This window comes from Lissotriton helveticus, chromosome 9 (genome assembly GCF_964261635.1).
Source record: "Lissotriton helveticus chromosome 9, aLisHel1.1, whole genome shotgun sequence".
In the NCBI taxonomy this organism is placed as follows: Eukaryota; Metazoa; Chordata; class Amphibia; order Caudata; family Salamandridae; genus Lissotriton; species Lissotriton helveticus.
The window spans coordinates 92,613,831-92,635,666 of record NC_136070.1 but is presented as its reverse complement, the minus strand read 5'-3'; the positions used below and the strand labels follow the sequence as shown (position 1 = coordinate 92,635,666).

The 21,836-nt window shown below is 45.8% G+C and overlaps 1 protein-coding gene across 2 annotated transcripts in view; it reads right to left on the bottom strand.

Moving 5' to 3' along the window:
- Positions 1–21,836, bottom strand: part of ZFYVE26 (zinc finger FYVE-type containing 26) — a 657,581-nt gene that overhangs the window by 180,695 nt on the left and 455,050 nt on the right. For both annotated transcript variants that reach the window (XM_078659543.1, XM_078659544.1), the window contains 2 exons: positions 6,370–6,579; positions 3,929–4,147 (listed from right to left, as the gene is read on the bottom strand). In XM_078659543.1, coding sequence (XP_078515669.1) covers positions 3,929–4,147; positions 6,370–6,579 — 429 coding nt within the window. The remainder of the gene's footprint in view (positions 1–3,928; positions 4,148–6,369; positions 6,580–21,836) is intronic.

Sequence of the window (21,836 nt, the reverse complement as noted above, 5' to 3'; positions counted from 1 at the left end):
AGAGACAGTAAACCTGCACTAACTGGTCACACTTTGATAGACAACCAGCAATTCTGTGAGTGGATGGTGACATTTGGTTCATCCTCGGATCCAACGAAGAAAAATAAAAACCCAAGCTGTGTCAAAAATAGAAAGAGTGCCCCATGGTTCTCATTAGCCTTAAAAATGGAGTTAGGCGAAGTGAGATCACTAGAGCGGAGGTGGCGAAGGAACTACGAGGCTGTTGCCTGTGACACATATAAATCTGCTCGAAGGAAGTACTATGCCGCAATCAAGTCGGCAAAAAAAGCACATTATTTGGAGGCTATTTCTTCCTCTGGTAATGGACAGAAGGAGATTTATAAGATTGTCAACAGTTTCACCAATCCCAATCCCACAGCACTCTCGCAGAAAATTCCCCCCTCGTTACCTCTTTGTAATGCTATCGCTGATTATTTTGAGAAGAAGATCTCAGACATCGTGAAGGATTTCCCTCCTGTGTCATCTATCTCGGTGAACTCTGAAAAGATGAGGTCGGGCTATGAAATAATTAACACCACTTGTTTTGACTCATTTGTGCCCATTTCCCTAGAGGATTCACACCAGGCCATTTTAGCAAGTAAATCTGGATCCCCATTTGACCCTTGTCTGCCTATGGTTTTACAGGCGTTGGTTGAGGAGGTAAATCCAACCATCAACAGCATTATCAACTCATCATTGGCTACGGCAGAAATTCCATGCGAATGGAAGCTTGCAGCGGTTATGCCACTTCAGAAAAAGGCTTTGCCAGACCCAACCACTCTTTCCAACCTGCGTCCTATTTCCCTGCTCCCTGTGGTGTTTAAGCTGACGGAAAAATGTGTTAATAACCAACTTACGAATTTTCTTGAGGAGAATAACATCCTGCACACCAACCAATCAGGGTTCAGATCTAAACACTCTACCGAATCTGCCCTTCTGTTTACGGCAGAGACCCTGCAAATGGCTATGGACCAAGGGAAGAAGGCCGTCTTGATTTTACTCGATCTATCGGCGGCCTTCGACACGGTCTCACACACAATCTTGATCGACCGTTCATGTAACGCAGGTATAGGAGGAGTGGCATTGGCATGGTTTAGAAGTTTCCTCAACCAAAGACGTCAAGTCACGGTACTGGGTGAATTTAAATCTGAAGTAAAAGTCATCAGCTCAGGGGTCCCTCAGGGCTCTAGTTTGAGCCCTGTACTTTTCAATCTTTACATGGTACCCCTGATTGAGCTAATCGCCTCATACCAGATTAGCACTATATCATATGCTGATGACACGCAGCTTATCCTGGTGTTGGACAGGGAGCTGCCTGGAGCAGAGGAAAATTTGAAAAACTGTTTCACGGCCACATTTGAGTGGATGAATAACAATCACCTCAAATGTAACTCCGAGAAGACAGAAATATTGCCCTTTGGCCCTCAAAACTTGTTTTCCCCCAAACAATGGTGGCCCGTTAATGCTGAAGCCCCTCCAAACACTATTTCTTCTGCCCGTAACCTGGGCATCAAATTTGATGACCAATTGTCATTTAAGCAGCAAGCGGTAGGCGTGGATAGCACATGCTTCCATATCATTAGATCGCTTAGGAAGTTTTTTGACCTTATTCCACTTGCAGCAAGGAAAACCGTGGCAGTTGCATTGATAACATCTAGACTGGACTACTGCAATAGCCTGTATGCAGGAACTAACAAAGCAGTGCTCCACAGGCTGCAGTTAGTCCAGCATGATACTGCCCGTACTTCGCTGGCCTAGAAAGTCATCCGCCTCGGCCGCGCTCAAGACTCTCCATTGGTTACCTATACACAAGCGTGTTTTATTTAAGGTCCTTGTTATCACCTTTAGAGCCTTTCAGCTACAAGGACCCATATACTTGTCTAATGGTTTTAAAAGTTATCAGCCAGCACGTTGTCTGAGGTCCGCCAATCAAAATCTTTTGGTAACCCCCAGATTTAGATTGGTCACTAAGGGTGGGAAATCCCTTTTTTCTTAGGTTCCAGGGCTTGGAATAAACTGCCACCCCAGCTTCGGCTTATGTCTAAGGAGAGCCACTTTAGGAAATCCCTGAAGACATGGATTTTCTCTCTCACTGACGCTGCCTGTAGGGCACTAGTGTAAAGTGTGTAATGTGTTCTGAGTTGCCTCCAGTCCACCATCCTATTCCGGCTGGGTTGGTTTTGAGCGCCAAGATGCTCCATGGACTGGTAGTAGCGCTATATAAATGTGCCTTTACATTACATTACAGTGAGCCTTCCCCTCAGTTGTGTCGCATGAGGGGAAGGCGAAGAGCGACGGCGCTTCTTTGACTTTTTGTGCTTTGCCTTACCTGACTCCGACTGCGAAGACTTCGATTGGTGGTGATGGCTCCGCGGACGGTCCCTGGACCCCACACGGGACTGGGACCTGGAACGGAGCGGAGCCAACTCCCAGGCCTCTAGCCACTTTCGGGACCGCTCTCGCAAAGTTTTCAGAGCCATGGCTTGGCAGTGGGGGCACGACTCAGAGTCGTGGTTACGCCCCAGGCAGTAGAGACACTTACGGTGCCGGTCCATCACCGACATCGTGCGGGGACAGGCCGCGCAAGACTTAAAACCGGGCATCCCTTTGCATCCGGAGTATAAGTACTCAAAAAACAGACACAAAAGTCCCCAAAAACTCAGTCAAAAAGTGACTCGGGGTACCGGTTTCTCCCAATTTGAGTTTGCTGGCGCGGAAAAAGAAAGAACTGACATCTGTGTGCGTGGGCGCGTCTAAGTAGCTCGAGCGACGCCATCTCGGCGACTGCGATGCCAATGACATACGCAGAGCCGTACGACGACGCCTTCCGACGCACACGGGTACTGCTGAAGAAAATTTTCCAGATCCAGTCTGACGCCTGGGGATATTCTAAGGTAAGGAATCTATCACTAACGTGTCTTTTTCAGATAATGCAGCGTTCCATCTGACCTCAGCGCCATGAAACTGCTCAGTGTGCGTGCGCTTAAGAAGCTCCTTTAACATAACAAGGTAAACTGCATATGGTTGCACAATAGGATTACGGCAGGGCCACAGAAGGAGTTTTGTAAAAATACCAGGTCATATTTTGAACAAATCTAGAAGGTCCAGTTCAGTAACAAGTAGACTGAACTGTATGTTGCAGAGTGTGTGTGACCCTGACCAAGAGGATTCCCTCTGTCCATGTGATATGCCTAATGTTTGAGTTTATTAAGCAAATCTTTGTTTTGGATTAAAATACTCTGTACTTTATTTTCCTTTTTTGTTTGCTTAATATAGATATATCCATTGTACTGACAAGTCAAAAGGAAACAATACCAGCTGTGATGACCTTATCAATAAGTGGAATACCGAAGAAGACAACTGTGCACCGGGAGGATGGAGAGGTAGTAAGTGAATTAGGCCTGCCACTCATGAATACAGCAGCTTGAATTGTAGCAATAATCTATCAGAGGTATGGGGAACAAGTGGTTTGCGTCAGCAAAACAGACTCTTTGTACACTAGAACACAAATGTTCACAAAATACTCCTTCCATAGTTTATAATCTGAATTTCTATGTTTAAATGTTTTAGATCTTTTATTTAATAAAGAGAATAAGTTTACTATAAAACTAGAACTCTCCTTTTTAGCCTGTACATGCCACAGTTTATAGGTTTTTTTCTACAACTTAAATTCTGAATGCTGCAGCTAGTGACACCTTTCAATAGATAAGTACAATGGTCAAAACAATAGCATAGTACATTGGCTTTATAGTCCAAACCTACATCTGATGAAAGGAGTTGTATGGTCTTGAAAGCTAATGCACAATACCCTCATTGTTCGTCTTTTAATGATCTAGTAAAAGTTAACACTTCCTACAACATATATAGTACAATATACGAGTGACACAGAGGCCAACAGCCGTTTTAGCATAAAAATAACTATACTCACATTTTTCAACAGATGCAGAAGAGCTTCTCTCATACAATCGTGTCTTATGAGGAAGCTGATGATAGCTAGGTTTGTACCGTATGTTTCCAGGTAGTACAAACACTCCTTGTAGTAGGCGTTCTGCTGCACCTTTCCTTCTGGCATAATTTCCAGCCATAAGCTTCCAGCCTTCAGTGTTGTTTCCAGTTCTTTTAGTGTGGCAATGTAGTCATCGTCTTTCTGTTACCACAAAGCGATATTGATACAAACAAGCGTTATTGCATATTTATGAGACATACTTAGACAAAACACTTTCAGAATAAAATGGACTATAATTTTATATAGGGGTGGAGGTATTACAGTTACATACGTTACTCCTCTCTGTGCTCCAGATACCATACACCCATTCTCCATCAACAGAACAGCAAGGGCCACATAGACAATAAGGAGAAACACAAGTGAGTAGGGTGAAGGTAGCTGGACCAAGACCCACTGGTATGAGTCACTGTGGTAACTTATACTTGCAGGCATGTCAAGTTCGTCTTCCTCCAGACTCATGGGAAAATGAACACACATGATTTAGAGGTAGGTAGGTAAAAAAGTGCTACAGTAAAGGCTAGAATAACCATTATCCACAGAAAGCGAGTTCCAGGGAAACAACCAAACAAGTTGCACCTAAGATTGCAAATGCATAGATCCCTCATTACAGGACAAGATGGAAGGAGCAGCCACTAAGGAGTTGACTCTTGACTTGCAAGAGAGAACTCAGGAAGAGTGTGAGCTATTGCCATAGTAAAACCCAAATACCTAGTGCCAATACCATATAAACAAACAGTTCCCAGGAGGAGAGGAGGAATTTACAGCCCGTAGAACGGTAGGGGAGATAAGAGGAAGGGACCTTATAAGAGGCCCCAACGGCAAAAAAAGAGAGTAAGGACCAAAGTTGTCACCACGACCCATGTCTCAAACACTGTAACAAGAGGCACTCTAACCAGAATCAAAGGGCAGGAAACGAAACAATAAAAAGCCCATCACCACACAACAGGAACATTGAGAACAGTGGATTACTGCACCGCTCAAATAGAAGGTCAACAAATAGAAAAGGAAAGCTGGAGGAGTAGGCAACACTATAATATTAAACAGAAGTGGGACATGTTTACTGCTTTGGTAAGAGCAAGAGATGAAATCATTGGTGAAAAAGAACAACCAGACTCCGAGCACTAGGGTCGACAACTAAGGAAGGGATCCTCAAGACTTCTACTTCAAGGCAGCTTTGTGCAAGCAGGTCAAGACGCTGTCCGTAAAAGGGTGCAACAAAATATTACCATAAAAAATTAAAAATTAAGATCTGTTGATGTATTGCCATAGGAGGATACACCTAGGAGACCAGTGATATGGTTTATAAGTCGAACTACACCAGATCCTTTATTTAGGAAGCAGACACAGTTAGCAATGGGTGCCTTTGGTCTGATAATGGCCACTGCTTCCTGCTTATTTGCTCCAAGACAGCAGAGTACTATATTGCACTTGCATGTGGTAACTGTAGATTTGATGTAGTGCTCCCTCATTATGGGTTCTTGGTTTCCACTGAGGCTTCTTGTGAGGAAGTGGTGATAGTTCTATTGTGTATTTCAATAATCTCAATAAATTAGGGGAAAATACATTGAATGACTTGAGTAAAACGTTTCCTTCGTGACAAATAGACATTTCTGAAAAACTAGTGAAGCTGTTAGTTGAACGGTTTGAATGACTGTAGAAATGGACTGACAGCCATGTGTAATGCCAACTTTAAATGGAAGCAGTCTAGTGACTGGAACGGAGAACTGCTCACCTACGTCAGCAGTATTGAGCCAAGCAATAAAAAGTAGAAGATGATCTTATACAGCTCCAAACGTGCTCATCCCACTCCCACGCTGGCGACACAAGTCAGGAGAAGAGCATGATGCTAGGATGCAACTTTTTTACTTAGTTTAATAATAATGCTCTGTTCTGGATCAGATCTGTGTAAATTGATATAATAATGCTGCTGCATGAAGTAATTTTGGTTGAGACATTTCCAAGCGGCCAGGTAATGGCTGCTCTGACAACTACTGTGGTCCAAAGATGCACTCTTCCATGTTCAACATTCCATATGGCCTTAGAAAACCATACAGGAAATGAACCACAAGGGCTGTCTAAACGTTATGGGCAATCGCCTCAATGATAGGGAACTGAGGCCCTGGAAAGCTGGTGAATGTAATGAGGGCACTGCAAAGACATGCTTGGGGTTGCGCACACATCTGGGCTTCCAAACTGCATTTTCTTTTATGCTGTGGTAAAGGTCCCTTGGTAACCTTAGTAACTAAACTGAAATGGACATCCCATCAGACTGAAGGTAGAACTATGTAAGTAGGCATAATAAGAGATAGCTATGTCGTTCAAATGTTGCATTCAACATTAACAAATATTAATTTTCATCTCACCCCAGCAAGAATGGGCTTCATGGCAGATTCCAGGTGCTGGGTAACGTCCTGAAGCACCCTTGATCCTTGAGTGAGCTGATTCAAATCTGCTGGGGCCTTCAAGAAACGCTCAAACTTTTCTCTTGCCGCGATCAGATTGGCAGCTTTCAAGCAAGCCATGCCCCATGCATGCCACACACCAGTCGGATCCAGGCCAGATTTGGTGGAAACCTAAACCAGAAGTCAGGAATTTGCATAAGGAAAGAAAACATTGTAAGTAGGGGCAAATGGGAGGCGAGACAAAAAATGAGAAAATAAAATGTCAATCATTTTTTTTTAGTATAAACAAACTAAAATCACATTTCAAAGAGTACTTTCCTGTTTAAAAATGATAATTTCCCTAATGGGGTTAAATGTGTATAACACACACATCACATAGTCTCTATATTTTTTCGATGATCTCCTCAATGAAGAGTATGTTTCAATGGTTCCATGTTGTAATAAGTGCATATGGTTTGTGTGGGATGGAAACACATGAAATGAATGACTCACTCAAGCTTGAGCGATTGACAACATTCGGAAATCCTTCCCAAAGCTACCCACACGCCAATAGGATGGCTGTGTCTGTGTATGCATGCCTAATATTGTGCTCATGGAGCTTGCTAAATAGAAGTAAATAAAATGATCATGTGGAGTGCTGTCAGTGAAAGGGAAACATCTAGCTTAATCATAATGCGCCCTCAATCGATCAATCGTGCACCACGAGTAGATGAGGGCCATAGAGCGGGAGCGCAGCCGGCGCGCCAGTGGCACGCCAAAGGCAAGTTTGTCTGCGCCAGTACGGGGCTAGGGGCTAGTCATTATGCTTGGCGTTTAACTTATACGCAGTCTAGTCTAAAATCCCTTCAATCAGGAGATCAGCCACTTAAACCCGTTGTCAGCTAGACTGACAGAGTTGGGTCTCATGGCGGATAGGTCAGTCTTTCCTGAAATCACATATACCCACCCAACGACAGAACTTTACCTGAATAAACCCCAAAGGTGCTCAGACCATGCAAAATCATCTGAGCTAAGCATTATCTACTTGAGTACTCGCTTCTTGCCCAAACACAAATTGGACATTTTCCACCGACAGGTTTCAGCACATCCAGATATTCTCTTATTAACAGAAACATGGTTGTCCCCAGATTCTGCTACTGATATTTTGGCGGCGCTCCCAAATAATTACTATATCTTACAGGTGAACCGCCCCCTAGGAAAGGTGGGCGGAGGAGTAGCTGCCATCATACAGCAAGAGTTAAAAATTCACCTCAAACACCATTAGCTCTAAACAGGGTGGATAACTTAGTTATCAAACTAGAGTCTGTGCCGGCCTCGTTGATCTGTGTCTTATTATATAGACCCCCCCCCCCCGAGTATTCCTCTGTTCCCCCACTTGCTGGGTGAACAGATGCCTCACCTTACGATGAATCATGCCAACATATTGCTGATCAGCGAATTTAACTACTGGGCCAACGATGCTCTGGGTGGGCCACACACGGAAGAACTGAATGACCTACTCAGTGGGCTGCATTTCACCCAGTGGGTAACTCCGGCTATGCACAATAAGGGACATATTTTAGACCATGTCTGGTCGATTAATACCACAGTTTCTGCCTTGATTGTCTCCCCTAGCACTTGGTCAGACCGTCACCTAATACAGTTCACTATCTACAATATAACGAAGATTACTCCACCTGTTACCAGAGGGACTAGGGCCAGGAACTGGAAGAATCTGGATAACAATTCCTTCCTGACAACACTGAGCAATACAGCTCCTGTCACTCAGTCTTCGGTCACAGCCAGTGCTGATATTCTTACTACTTGTCTCACTGCAGCCTGTTAGAAGCACGCCCCGCTTAGGTGGGTGAACTCAGTTCGGCGCAATGTGGCCCAGAAATGGTTTTCAGCAGACCTAAACATTCATAAACTAGCCCTCCGCCAAGTGGAAAGGAACTGGGGAAGCAACTACTCCTCGGCTAAGAAAGAGATATTTCTAGTTAAACTTAAACTCTTTAAAAAAGCCATGTACACAGCTAAGACCACATCCTTTTCCACCAAAATCATGAACTCCTCAAACAAGTCGAAATACATTTTTTCCATCATTTATGAACTGTCTAACCCCGACCGAATCACAGGGAAACCTACACCATCCCAAGTGCTGTGTAATTTTCTTAATACTTTTTTATAGAAAAAATTGTTGCAATCAAGGATAGTATCTTAAAGAACACTACATCTAGGGCACCGTCAATAAAATCGGAAAACCTCCACTTCTTGGAACAGTTCCCAGGGATCGACAGGCAGGACTTTCCAGATCTCCTGTCCAAAGTTAAATCAGGATCGCCAATGGATAGCTGCCCACCCTACAATCTAAAATAGGTTTTCGCTCTACTTCCTATGCCTGCACTATCTCTTTTGAATAATTCATTGACTCAGGGCATTGTCCCAAGTACCTTTAAAGAGGGTATTATTTTTCCCCTCTAAAAGAAACCAGGGCCAACCCTGAGATACTGACCAACTATCGTCCAATTTCGCTCCTTCCATACCTGGCTAAGTTACTTGAATCTCATGTAGCTAGATGTCTATGTGCCTTCATTGAACAGTCAGCATATCTCAATCCCGCCAAGCAGGTTTTTCAACCAGCCCATTCCCCAGAGATGGTCATACTGACTGTCCTGGAAACCCTCCGGAATGAAATAGACAACAAGTCCCCTCAGGCTCTGGTACTTGTAATGTTAAATGAATCCAGGAATCAGCAGTGTGTTCCATTCCGCAAAAATTATTATCATACCTTTATTGTTTTGTATTTATTGCAATGCACAGACAAACAAGTTATTTACATTCAGTAACACTGTTTTTGGAGAGATTCCTCACCCTAAGAACATTCCTAGGTGCCAGACTGGATCTGAAGAATTTTCTCCGCAATGCTCACATGCAGATAGGTGGCACCATGTGGCTCTGTGGTGACACCATTCTGCCTCAGACGTGCCACATTTAAATACCCACCTTGCACTCTGAAATCAATTTCTTAATTGTTCTCCTTTTGCTCTCTCAGACGCAAAGGAATGTGTAAAATTGCTGATGGTAATTTGTAACCTTATTATGATGTCCCACGGTCACTCCACAGAAGGGTGGGGTTGAAGGCATTGAGGAATCTGCCGTTAGATAGAGTATCCACCAGAAAGTGCATTACCTCAGGTAAGTAACTTGGTTTTCTAATAGATAATTCTAAATACAGATTTCTCAACTTAACAATAGACACAATACCAGTAGCTTCCAAAAGTGGAGGGTCTGGGGAGTGGACTCAGACTAGAAAGGACAGAGCAGGGAAAATGGCATTCCGTTTGACCTGGCTGTCAAAACATTACTGTTTCATGAATGTGTGCCCGGATGTCCATGTCCCAACCTGGCAGATGTCCAGAACCAGCACCTACCTTTGTCAATGCTGTTGTAGCAACCTTGCCCTTAGTGAAATTAGCTCGCAGGGGTTTGCTTCTTAGTCAGCATGTAGCTATCCTTTTTGGCAAAGACCCTTACTGCACACTGCCTTTGCTTCGGTTGCTCCAGAAAATTCTACAAAGAGCAGGCCCTCGGCACAATGATCCTTGTTGGTCAATGTAAAACCTCCCTTTTAGGATCGAGCCAATGACGATCCTCCTCCTTCAAAGAGGGAACGTGGAGTGAAAATCATTAAATCAGTATTAGCTTTATCATCTTGAAAAGGTATCACAACTTTGGGCAAGAAGGTACCGCAGGTCCTCAACACTAACGTGTCTGGGAAGAAGATAGCATAGCTTGCACGGACAGCCCCTACAGTTCACTCATATGGTGCACAGAGGTGATGACAATTAGGAAGTCTGTTTTGCGCATCAGTAGTTGCAGTGAGCAGTTGTGCACTGGCTCAAAATGAATGCACATAAAACATGTCAACACCAAGTTCAAGTTCCATAACGATATGACAAACAGTTTTGGGAGAAACAGGAGTCAGATCTTTGTTAAAATGCATCATAACAGGTGATTTAAATGGAGATGGATGATCAGGTAAATATAGAAAAGCCGAAAGGTCTTAATGGGCCAAAGATAAGCAATACAGCCAAAAATGTTGTCTTCAGGGTTTATGATGAGCACCACACTAGGCAACAAACTTCTCTCACTGCCCAGCACAGATCGCCTTTATTGAATTTGTCAGGCTGCAAGGTTAACACTGACTATTGCACAAGTTACTACTTGTGTAACGATATATCTGTAAGAGACATTAGTTAGTATTAGATTCCTTACCTTAGAATATCCCCAGGCGTCAGACTGGATCCATACATTTTTTGCGTAGCAGTACCCATGCGCGTTGGTAGGCGTCGTCTGCGGCTCCGCGTCCGTCGTCGTGGGCGCCGTGATGATGTCGTCGGAGTACTTAGACGCCGCCTCCGCGTACTGACGTCAGTTCTTAGACACATCTTTTCCGCGCCAGAAGCGCTGAGCCATGTAAAAAACAACACTGGTGCCATTGAAACTAGGGCCCTGAAAGGGGATAACCCTAACCCTAGATATCGGTTCACAGAACGGGGAGGATGGGTGGGTCGGTAAGGAATCTAATACTAACTAATGTCTCTTACAGATATATCGTTACACAAGTAGTAACTTGTGCATCTGAAAGAGACACGTTAGTATTAGATTCCTTACCTTAGAATAGATACCCCAGCAATACCAACCCCGGTGGTGGGTCTGCGAACCAATAATCACACCAGAAAGTCCTGGAGGACAGAACGGCCAAAGAAGCCATCCCTCCGGACTTGGCTGTCCAGGCAGTGGTGTCTTGCAAACGTGTGCAGCGATGCCCACGTAGCTGCCTGACAGATGTCTTGTAAGGGCACTCCCCGGCCCAGTGCAGTTGTAGTCGCCGTGGCTCGGGTGGAATGAGCCCGCAATCCAACAGGGGGCTCCTTTCTAGCCAAGGAGTATGAGGAAAATGAAATTTTACATGACCAATATGTCCCCTACGTGTACCCTATGTTCAATGTATGTGCATGTCACCCATGCATTTTCCCTTAGTGGCCTGAATAACGAGGCCTCTGCATTTACGTCCTGCATTAGGATGCCAGTCATCAAGTCTCCCATGTAAGAAACGTTAATTTTGCATTGAGGCCCATGTGTTTGCATTGTGCACTCTTAAATCAAGATGAACCCATTTTTGTGGCTCAGCCTGAGCCAGTCTCTGAATTAGGGTTTCATGACTCCAGACACTCTGAGAGCTGCAGTTACGTATCCCTGACCTCGCATACTTCTGGCTCAGCCGAAAGAGGCCCAGCACGGGGTGCCAAGACAGTATTTTGCACAACAGTTATCTGCTTGCTCTACAGAATCACATTCCTGCCTGGTGAAGAAGGTAAACAGAACCCGTCTGCAGAGATAGGGCCTAGCCTTTCTGTCTCAGTTTAAGTGACTTGCAGAGCTTGCATCCGTAGAAAGCCCACGGCCCCCACGCAATGAACGAAGAAATATATGCCCTCTCTGGCTCTTAGTGATGAGCGACCTTTGCTTCAGATAATACATCCCCGGACTCAAGATATCAGATAATACCAGACGTGCTGATCGCCCTGACACTGAAGGCCTCCCTACTAGACTGAATGTCAGCTCCCCCCAGTTACACGTCAGTTGCACGTCATGATCAAGTTGCGCACACAAGTAGGGCAAAGTTCCAGCTGGCCATGCAACCCCCTCCATGTATCCACCCACCTATGACTCACCTATGACTCCTCAAATGCACACCCACATGCTCTTATCTCTCTTTCTCTTGCTCTGCCTGGAGCGTTCCTCCCTATGTACGAGATTGAAAGTATAAATATTGTACTCAGTAAATAAGGTTTAGAAGACCCTTCCTGAACCTTAGTGGTGATGGAACCGATTCTCCCCTAACTCGAGTTATGGAAATAAAGCCCTTTTGAATCGGCCACCACGGACTCTGCCTCTCATTTAATGCATGACACTTTGTTTATTTATAGAAATTATGACAGGGTAATATTTTATTTACCACATAAATCTGGCGCCCGAATAGGGACTAATCCCCTTCCCCACGCGCCGGAGATGTAGGTCCAGCCCTTGCCCCCTTCTACAGCCGTGACGGACTCCAAAGTGTACACGCCAGCGGGACTTCCTGCTTACTCCCTCAGGCCCACGGAGGAGACGGACTGCGACCAGGCGTCCACACGAGGCAGTGAGGATCGCGGATCATCCCAACCAGAGCCCAACCCGTGAGAGAGCAAGGTCCGAGGTTTCCGAAGGCCCACCTGTTCCAAGGCGCATGCGCAGTATCAAGTTTCCGATGCCTTCAAGTTCTGCTTCCCGGTGAGTACCACTATGGGGAACGCATAAAGTTAAAGACGGGTCATGTTGTATGAACACGGTAAAGACGTGTCCGTTCACATGAACACGGTAAAGACGTGTCTCATTTCTGGGACCGGTATGGCTGTGCTGTATTCCAGTGCATAAAGTTGTTTTTTTAAAGTACATTTTTAGCTCTCTGTATCAGTTTAGATTGTATCTGTTTTAGTGTTTAATTTTTTTAGTGTGAATGATTGTTGATTGTTTCAGTCTATTCTGTGTGTATTGTGTTTCCATTGTGTTGGTTTCAACATGCCACTGTTTTCGAAATTACATCAGATAGGGACCATGAAAGGTATACTAGAAGAGTCAGTTAACATCCCGCCTAGAGACACACCTGGTCATTATATGTATAATAAGCACGGGCTAGACGCTATTTTGTTTTTAGACTTATGGGTAGATTACACGAAGGATTTGGAGGAGAAATATAGATGGCCTGTCTCGGGAACATGGGATTCTGAATGCATTATGAGAGTAGAGGAAGCGCTATGGAAAAAGAAATCAAGACCCTCTCAGAAAGATGCCATTGAGTTATGGCGCAAAGAGTCACATAGGAGAACAGAGAAAGAATTGAACAAAGCAGAGAGAACTAAACACGCAGCGGAAAAAGCCAAAGAAAAAGAACTGCGGGAGGAGGGGGAGCGGGTCAAAACAGAACAGGCTGATAGAGAAAGAAATGCCGTCGTTACTGGTATTTATCCCGTCCTCTCGGAAGAACTAGCTAGAATGACCCCCTCAGAAACACCCAGTAGGTCGCGAACGCCACCACCTGTACCATATAGAGTACGTAGAATAAAGCCGACAGGATCCGAGGCTTTTATTTCCTCCTATCTAGAAGAGTCCCCACCGGACTACGCCAACGCAGATTTCCCTCCGCCCCCACCAGCGGATCAGCTCCAGCAGCTCGTAAAAGAAGACGCGGGGCCCGGGGCAGTAGGAAGAGGGGTGTCTACTGTAGATGTAGCAATTCCACATTGTGTATATGATCCAGAACCAGGAAAGGGTTCAATGCTCGTGATTTCACTAAGACTAAGACAAGCCGTCGCATACTTGGACAAATTACCAGACATGAAAGAGCACCTAGATAAAATGTACCGTTTCATTAGAACGGGGGAGGAACCCGATTGTATAGTACAAGCCATGCTACACAGAAAGGTTGGGGTTAAGAATTATATCCTACGTTTCATTATTAACTGCCTGATCAGGGAACAAGACGAAGGAGACGGAGATGTAAAACCTGGTTTGATAGAATGGAGTGATCACATAGATGCCGGTCGGCATGATAAACAGGGACAGACAGATAGCATGTACAAGAAAATACGAAAGGAAATATTAGCAATACATAGAGTAGGGTCTGACGAGAAGAGTGAGTCATCAACGGAAGAGGTAGAGTCAGAAAACAAGGCAAAGGACAAAATGAATTATGTAGGCAATGCACGACGGTTTGACAGGCCCAAGTGCCTCGACTACCGTAAACAGGGGCCAGCTATAAAAGAAAGATATTCCCTTGAAAATCTGTTCCAAGCTACTGAAAAAGCCCTGAAACAACGGATAGGGAGCGAGCGATCTCACACCCCACACGAAATGGAGTTGGCCCGGTCAGCCACCCAGTGGGTGTCAAATTCTAATATATATAGCAGTGATATAGTGGCCCAGACTTTCTTGAGCCTTCCACCGAACGATATTTACAACAAGGGGTGGTGAGGGACAGAGTCTCTGAATTAAGCAGAATACTCTCACCCAGTCAAGAGATCAGGGCTAGATCCAACACCGTTTTTTAGCTCAATGCACCATCCCAGTTTCAGAACCTGGCTGTATGCAAATTAGTCTGTTCCTGTGCCAGTGCATGATGGGAACAGGGCAAACCAAACTACAAAAGCCAATTCTTACACTGGGAAGGAAACAAGCTTCCGGGGACCGGTTTCTGGCATTACAGCCGTCTTCGGCCCGGCTTGCTTGAATCCTGATGGTGCAATGAGCAAGGGACTCATGTCTGAGTATACCCTTCCACGCTTAGGGTGGACAAAAATATTTACAACAAGGGGTGGTGAGGGACAGAGTCTCTGAATTAAGCAGAATACTCTCACCCAGTCAAGAGATCAGGGCTAGATCCAACACCGTTTTTTAGCTCAATGCACCATCCCAGTTTCAGAACCTGGCTGTATGCAAATTAGTCTGTTCCTGTGCCAGTGCATGATGGGAACAGGGCAAACCAAACTACAAAAGCCAATTCTTACACTGGGAAGGAAACAAGCTTCCGAGGACCGGTTTCTGGCATTACAGCCGTCTTCGGCCCGGCTTGCTTGAATCCTGATGGTGCAATGAGCAAGGGACTCATGTCTGAGTATACCCTTCCACGCTTAGGGTGGACAAAAATATTTACAACAAGGGGTGGTGAGGGACAGAGTCTCTGAATTAAGCAGAATACTCTCACCCAGTCAAGAGATCAGGGCTAGATCCAACACCGTTTTTTAGCTCAATGCACCATCCCAGTTTCAGAACCTGGCTGTATGCAAATTAGTCTGTTCCTGTGCCAGTGCATGATGGGAACAGGGTAAACCAAACTACAAAAGCCAATTCTTACACTGGGAAGGAAACAAGCTTCCGGGGACCGGTTTCTGGCATTACAGCCGTCTTCGGCCCGGCTTGCTTGAATCCTGATGGTGCAATGAGCAAGGGACTCATGTCTGAGTATACCCTTCCACGCTTAGGGTGGACAAAAATATTTACAACAAGGGGTGGTGAGGGACAGAGTCTCTGAATTAAGCAGAATACTCTCACCCAGTCAAGAGATCAGGGCTAGATCCAACACCGTTTTTTAGCTCAATGCACCATCCCAGTTTCAGAACCTGGCTGTATGCAAATTAGTCTGTTCCTGTGCCAGTGCATGATGGGAACAGGGCAAACCAAACTACAAAAGCCAATTCTTACACTGGGAAGGAAACAAGCTTCCGGGGACCGGTTTCTGGCATTACAGCCGTCTTCGGCCCGGCTTGCTTGAATCCTGATGGTGCAATGAGCAAGGGACTCATGTCTGAGTATACCCTTCCACGCTTAGGGTGGACAAAAATATTTACAACAAGGGGTGGTGAGGGACAGAGTCTCTGAATTAAGCAGAATACTCTCACCCAGTCAAGAGATCAGGGCTAGATCCAACACCGTTTTTTAGCTCAATGCACCATCCCAGTTTCAGAACCTGGCTGTATGCAAATTAGTCTGTTCCTGTGCCAGTGCATGATGGGAACAGGGCAAACCAAACTACAAAAGCCAATTCTTACACTGGGAAGGAAACAAGCTTCCGGGGACCGGTTTCTGGCATTACAGCCGTCTTCGGCCCGGCTTGCTTGAATCCTGATGGTGCAATGAGCAAGGGACTCATGTCTGAGTATACCCTTCCACGCTTAGGGTGGACAAAAATATTTACAACAAGGGGTGGTGAGGGACAGAGTCTCTGAATTAAGCAGAATACTCTCACCCAGTCAAGAGATCAGGGCTAGATCCAACACCGTTTTTTAGCTCAATGCACCATCCCAGTTTCAGAACCTGGCTGTAGGCAAATTAGTCTGTTCCTGTGCCAGTGCATGATGGGAACAGGGCAAACCAAACTACAAAAGCCAATTCTTACACTGGGAAGGAAACAAGCTTCCGGGGAACGGTTTCTGGCATTACAGCCGTCTTCGGCCCGGCTTGCTTGAATCCTGATGGTGCAATGAGCAAGGGACTCATGTCTGAGTATACCCTTCCACGCTTAGGGTGGACAAAAATATTTACAACAAGGGGTGGTGAGGGACAGAGTCTCTGAATTAAGCAGAATACTCTCACCCAGTCAAGAGATCAGGGCTAGATCCAACACCGTTTTTTAGCTCAATGCACCATCCCAGTTTCAGAACCTGGCTGTATGCAAATTAGTCTGTTCCTGTGCCAGTGCATGATGGGAACAGGGCAAACCAAACTACAAAAGCCAATTCTTACACTGGGAAGGAAACAAGCTTCCGGGGACCGGTTTCTGGCATTACAGCCGTCTTCGGCCCGGCTTGCTTGAATCCTGATGGTGCAATGAGCAAGGGACTCATGTCTGAGTATACCCTTCCACGCTTAGGGTGGACAAAAATATTTACAACAAGGGGTGGTGAGGGACAGAGTCTCTAAATTAAGCAGAATACTCTCACCCAGTCAAGAGATCAGGGCTAGATCCAACACCGTTTTTTAGCTCAATGCACCATCCCAGTTTCAGAACCTGGCTGTATGCAAATTAGTCTGTTCCTGTGCCAGTGCATGATGGGAACAGGGCAAACCAAACTACAAAAGCCAATTCTTACACTGGGAAGGAAACAAGCTTCCGGGGACCGGTTTCTGGCATTACAGCCATCTTCGGCCCGGCTTGCTTGAATCCTGATGGTGCAATGAGCAAGGGACTCATGTCTGAGTATACCCTTCCACGCTTAGGGTGGACAAAAATATTTACAACAAGGGGTGGTGAGGGACAGAGTCTCTGAATTAAGCAGAATACTCTCACCCAGTCAAGAGATCAGGGCTAGATCCAACACCTTTTTTTTAGCTCAATGCACCATCCCAGTTTCAGAACCTGGCTGTATGCAAATTAGTCTGTTCCTGTGCCAGTGCATGATGGGAACAGGGCAAACCAAACTACAAAAGCCAATTCTTACACTGGGAAGGAAACAAGCTTCCGGGGACCGGTTTCTGGCATTACAGCCGTCTTCGGCCCGGCTTGCTTGAATCCTGATGGTGCAATGAGCAAGGGACTCATGTCTGAGTATACCCTTCCACGCTTAGGGTGGACAAAAATATTTACAACAAGGGGTGGTGAGGGACAGAGTCTCTGAATTAAGCAGAATACTCTCACCCAGTCAAGAGATCAGGGCTAGATCCAACACCGTTTTTTAGCTCAATGCACCATCCCAGTTTCAGAACCTGGCTGTATGCAAATTAGTCTGTTCCTGTGCCAGTGCATGATGGGAACAGGGCAAACCAAACTACAAAAGCCAATTCTTACACTGGGAAGGAAACAAGCTTCCGGGGACCGGTTTCTGGCATTACAGCCGTCTTCGGCCCGGCTTGCTTGAATCCTGATGGTGCAATGAGCAAGGGACTCATGTCTGAGTATACCCTTCCACGCTTAGGGTGGACAAAAATATTTACAACAAGGGGTGGTGAGGGACAGAGTCTCTGAATTAAGCAGAATACTCTCACCCAGTCAAGAGATCAGGGCTAGATCCAACACCGTTTTTTAGCTCAATGCACCATCCCAGTTTCAGAACCTGGCTGTATGCAAATTAGTCTGTTCCTGTGCCAGTGCATGATGGGAACAGGGCAAACCAAACTACAAAAGCCAATTCTTACACTGGGAAGGAAACAAGCTTCCGGGGACCGGTTTCTGGCATTACAGTCGTCTTCGGCCCGGCTTGCTTGAATCCTGATGGTGCAATGAGCAAGGGACTCATGTCTGAGTATACCCTTCCACACTTAGGGTGGACAAAAATATTTACAACAAGGGGTGGTGAGGGACAGAGTCTCTGAATTAAGCAGAATACTCTCACCCAGTCAAGAGATCAGGGCTAGATCCAACACCGTTTTTTAGCTCAATGCACCATCCCAGTTTCAGAACCTGGCTGTATGCAAATTAGTCTGTTCCTGTGCCAGTGCATGATGGGAACAGGGCAAACCAAACTACAAAAGCCAATTCTTACACTGGGAAGGAAACAAGCTTCCGGGGACCGGTTTCTGGCATTACAGCCGTCTTCGGCCCAGCTTGCTTGAATCCTGATGGTGCAATGAGCAAGGGACTCATGTCTGAGTATACCCTTCCACGCTTAGGGTGGACAAAAATATTTACAACAAGGGGTGGTGAGGGACAGAGTCTCAATTAAGCAGAATACTCTCACCCAGTCAAGAGATCAGGGCTAGATCCAACACCGTTTTTTAGCTCAATGCACCATCCCAGTTTCAGAACCTGGCTGTATGCAAATTAGTCTGTTCCTGTGCCAGTGCATGATGGGAACAGGGCAAACCAAACTACAAAAGCCAATTCTTACACTGGGAAGGAAACAAGCTTCCGGGGACCGGTTTCTGGCATTACAGCCGTCTTCGGCCCGGCTTGCTTGAATCCTGATGGTGCAATGAGCAAGGGACTCATGTCTGAGTATACCCTTCCACGCTTAGGGTGGACAAAAATATTTACAACAAGGGGTGGTGAGGGACAGAGTCTCTGAATTAAGCAGAATACTCTCACCCAGTCAAGAGATCAGGGCTAGATCCAACACCGTTTTTTAGCTCAATGCACCATCCCAGTTTCAGAACCTGGCTGTATGCAAATTAGTCTGTTCCTGTGCCAGTGCATGATGGGAACAGGGCAAACCAAACTACAAAAGCCAATTCTTACACTGGGAAGGAAACAAGCTTCCGGGGACCGGTTTCTGGCATTACAGCCGTCTTCGGCCCGGCTTGCTTGAATCCTGATGGTGCAATGAGCAAGGGACTCATGTCTGAGTATACCCTTCCACGCTTAGGGTGGACAAAAATATTTACAACAAGGGGTGGTGAGGGACAGAGTCTCTGAATTAAGCAGAATACTCTCAACCAGTCAAGAGATCAGGGCTAGATCCAACACCGTTTTTTATCTCAATGCACCATCCCAGTTTCAGAACCTGGCTGTATGCAAATTAGTCTGTTCCTGTGCCAGTGCATGATGGGAACAGGGCAAACCAAACTACAAAAGCCAATTCTTACACTGGGAAGGAAACAAGCTTCCGGGGACCGGTTTCTGGCATTACAGCCGTCTTTGGCCCGGCTTGCTTGAATCCTGATGGTGCAATGAGCAAGGGACTCATGTCTGAGTATACCCTTCCACGCTTAGGGTGGACAAAAATATTTACAACAAGGGGTGGTGAGGGACAGAGTCTCTGAATTAAGCAGAATACTCTCACCCAGTCAAGAGATCAGGGCTAGATCCAACACCGTTTTTTAGCTCAATGCACCATCCCAGTTTCAGAACCTGGCTGTATGCAAATTAGTCTGTTCCTGTGCCAGTGCATGATGGGAACAGGGCAAACCAAACTACAAAAGCCAATTCTTACACTGGGAAGGAAACAAGCTTCCGGGGACCGGTTTCTGGCATTACAGCCGTCTTCGGCCCGGCTTGCTTGAATCCTGATGGTGCAATGAGCAAGGGACTCATGTCTGAGTATACCCTTCCACGCTTAGGGTGGACAAAAATATTTACAACAAGGGGTGGTGAGGGACATAGTCTCTGAATTAAGCAGAATACTCTCACCCAGTCAAGAGATCAGGGCTAGATCCAACACCGTTTTTTAGCTCAATGCACCATCCCAGTTTCAGAACCTGGCTGTATGCAAATTAGTCTGTTCATGTGCCAGTGCATGATGGGAACAGGGCAAACCAAACTACAAAAGCCAATTCTTACACTGGGAAGGAAACAAGCTTCCGGGGACCGGTTTCTGGCATTACAGCCGTCTTCGGCCCGGCTTGCTTGAATCCTGATGGTGCAATGAGCAAGGGACTCATGTCTGAGTATACCCTTCCACGCTTAGGGTGGACAAAAATATTTACAACAAGGGGTGGTGAGGGACAGAGTCTCTGAATTAAGCAGAATACTCTCACCCAGTCAAGAGATCAGGGCTAGATCCAACACCGTTTTTTAGCTCAATGCACCATCCCAGTTTCAGAACCTGGCTGTATGCAAATTAGTCTGTTCCTGTGCCAGTGCATGATGGGAACAGGGCAAACCAAACTACAAAAGCCAATTCTTACAGTGGGAAGGAAACAAGCTTCCGGGGACCGGTTTCTGGCATTACAGCCGTCTTCGGCCCGGCTTGCTTGAATCCTGATGGTGCAATGAGCAAGGGACTCATGTCTGTGTATACCCTTCCACGCTTAGGGTGGACAAAAATATTTACAACAAGGGGTGGTGAGGGACAGAGTCTCTGAATTAAGCAGAATACTCTCACCCAGTCAAGAGATCAGGGCTAGATCCAACACTGTTTTTTAGCTCAATGCACCATCCCAGTTTCAGAACCTGGCTGTATGCAAATTAGTCTGTTCCTGTGCCAGTGCATGATGGGAACAGGGCAAACCAAACTACAAAAGCCAATTCTTACACTGGGAAGGAAACAAGCTTCCGGGGACCGGTTTCTGGCATTACAGCCGTCTTCGGCCCGGCTTGCTTGAATCCTGATGGTGCAATGAGCAAGGGACTCATGTCTGAGTATACCCTTCCAGCCTTAGGGTGGACAAAAATATTTACAACAAGGGGTGGTGAGGGACAGAGTCTCTGAATTAAGCAGAATACTCTCACCCAGTCAAGAGATCAGGGCTAGAGCCAACACCGTTTTTTAGCTCAATGCACCATCCCAGTTTCAGAACCTGGCTGTATGCAAATTAGTCTGTTCCTGTGCCAGTGCATGATGGGAACAGGGCAAACCAAACTACAAAAGCCAATTCTTACACTGGGAAGGAAACAAGCTTCCGGGGACCGGTTTCTGGCATTACAGCCGTCTTCGGCCCGGCTTGCTTGAATCCTGATGGTGCAATGCCCCGTTCCCATGATGCACTGGGCCAGGGTCAGACTAATTTGCATGTAGCCAGGTTCTGAACTGGGATGGTGCAGTGAGCTAAAAAACGGTGATGGATCAAGCCCTGATCTTTTGACTGGGTAGGAGTGTTCTGCTTAATTCAGATACTCTGTCCATCACCACCCCCCTTTTTGAACCGAACGAACAGCGTTTGGCTGGTATTTACATGGTCCAACATTTAATAACGTTGTATGAGAATCAATATTCCGATCCCGGTCAATTGTATAAATTATTGGACGACATGCTTCTAGACAGATGGACAGGCCTGGGTACTGAATTAATTAATGTAATCCTGGATCAACGACATAAGTACCTGAATTCTCTGACCCCATGCATGCTTCCCGCCCCACACTACGACAGAAAGCACCTATACGTAGACAGACAGAATCCCCTACGAGAGGTACATCCCGTCAAAAATGCAAACAATGAGTTTCAACGGGTGTATGTTTACACCCCCTTGACGAA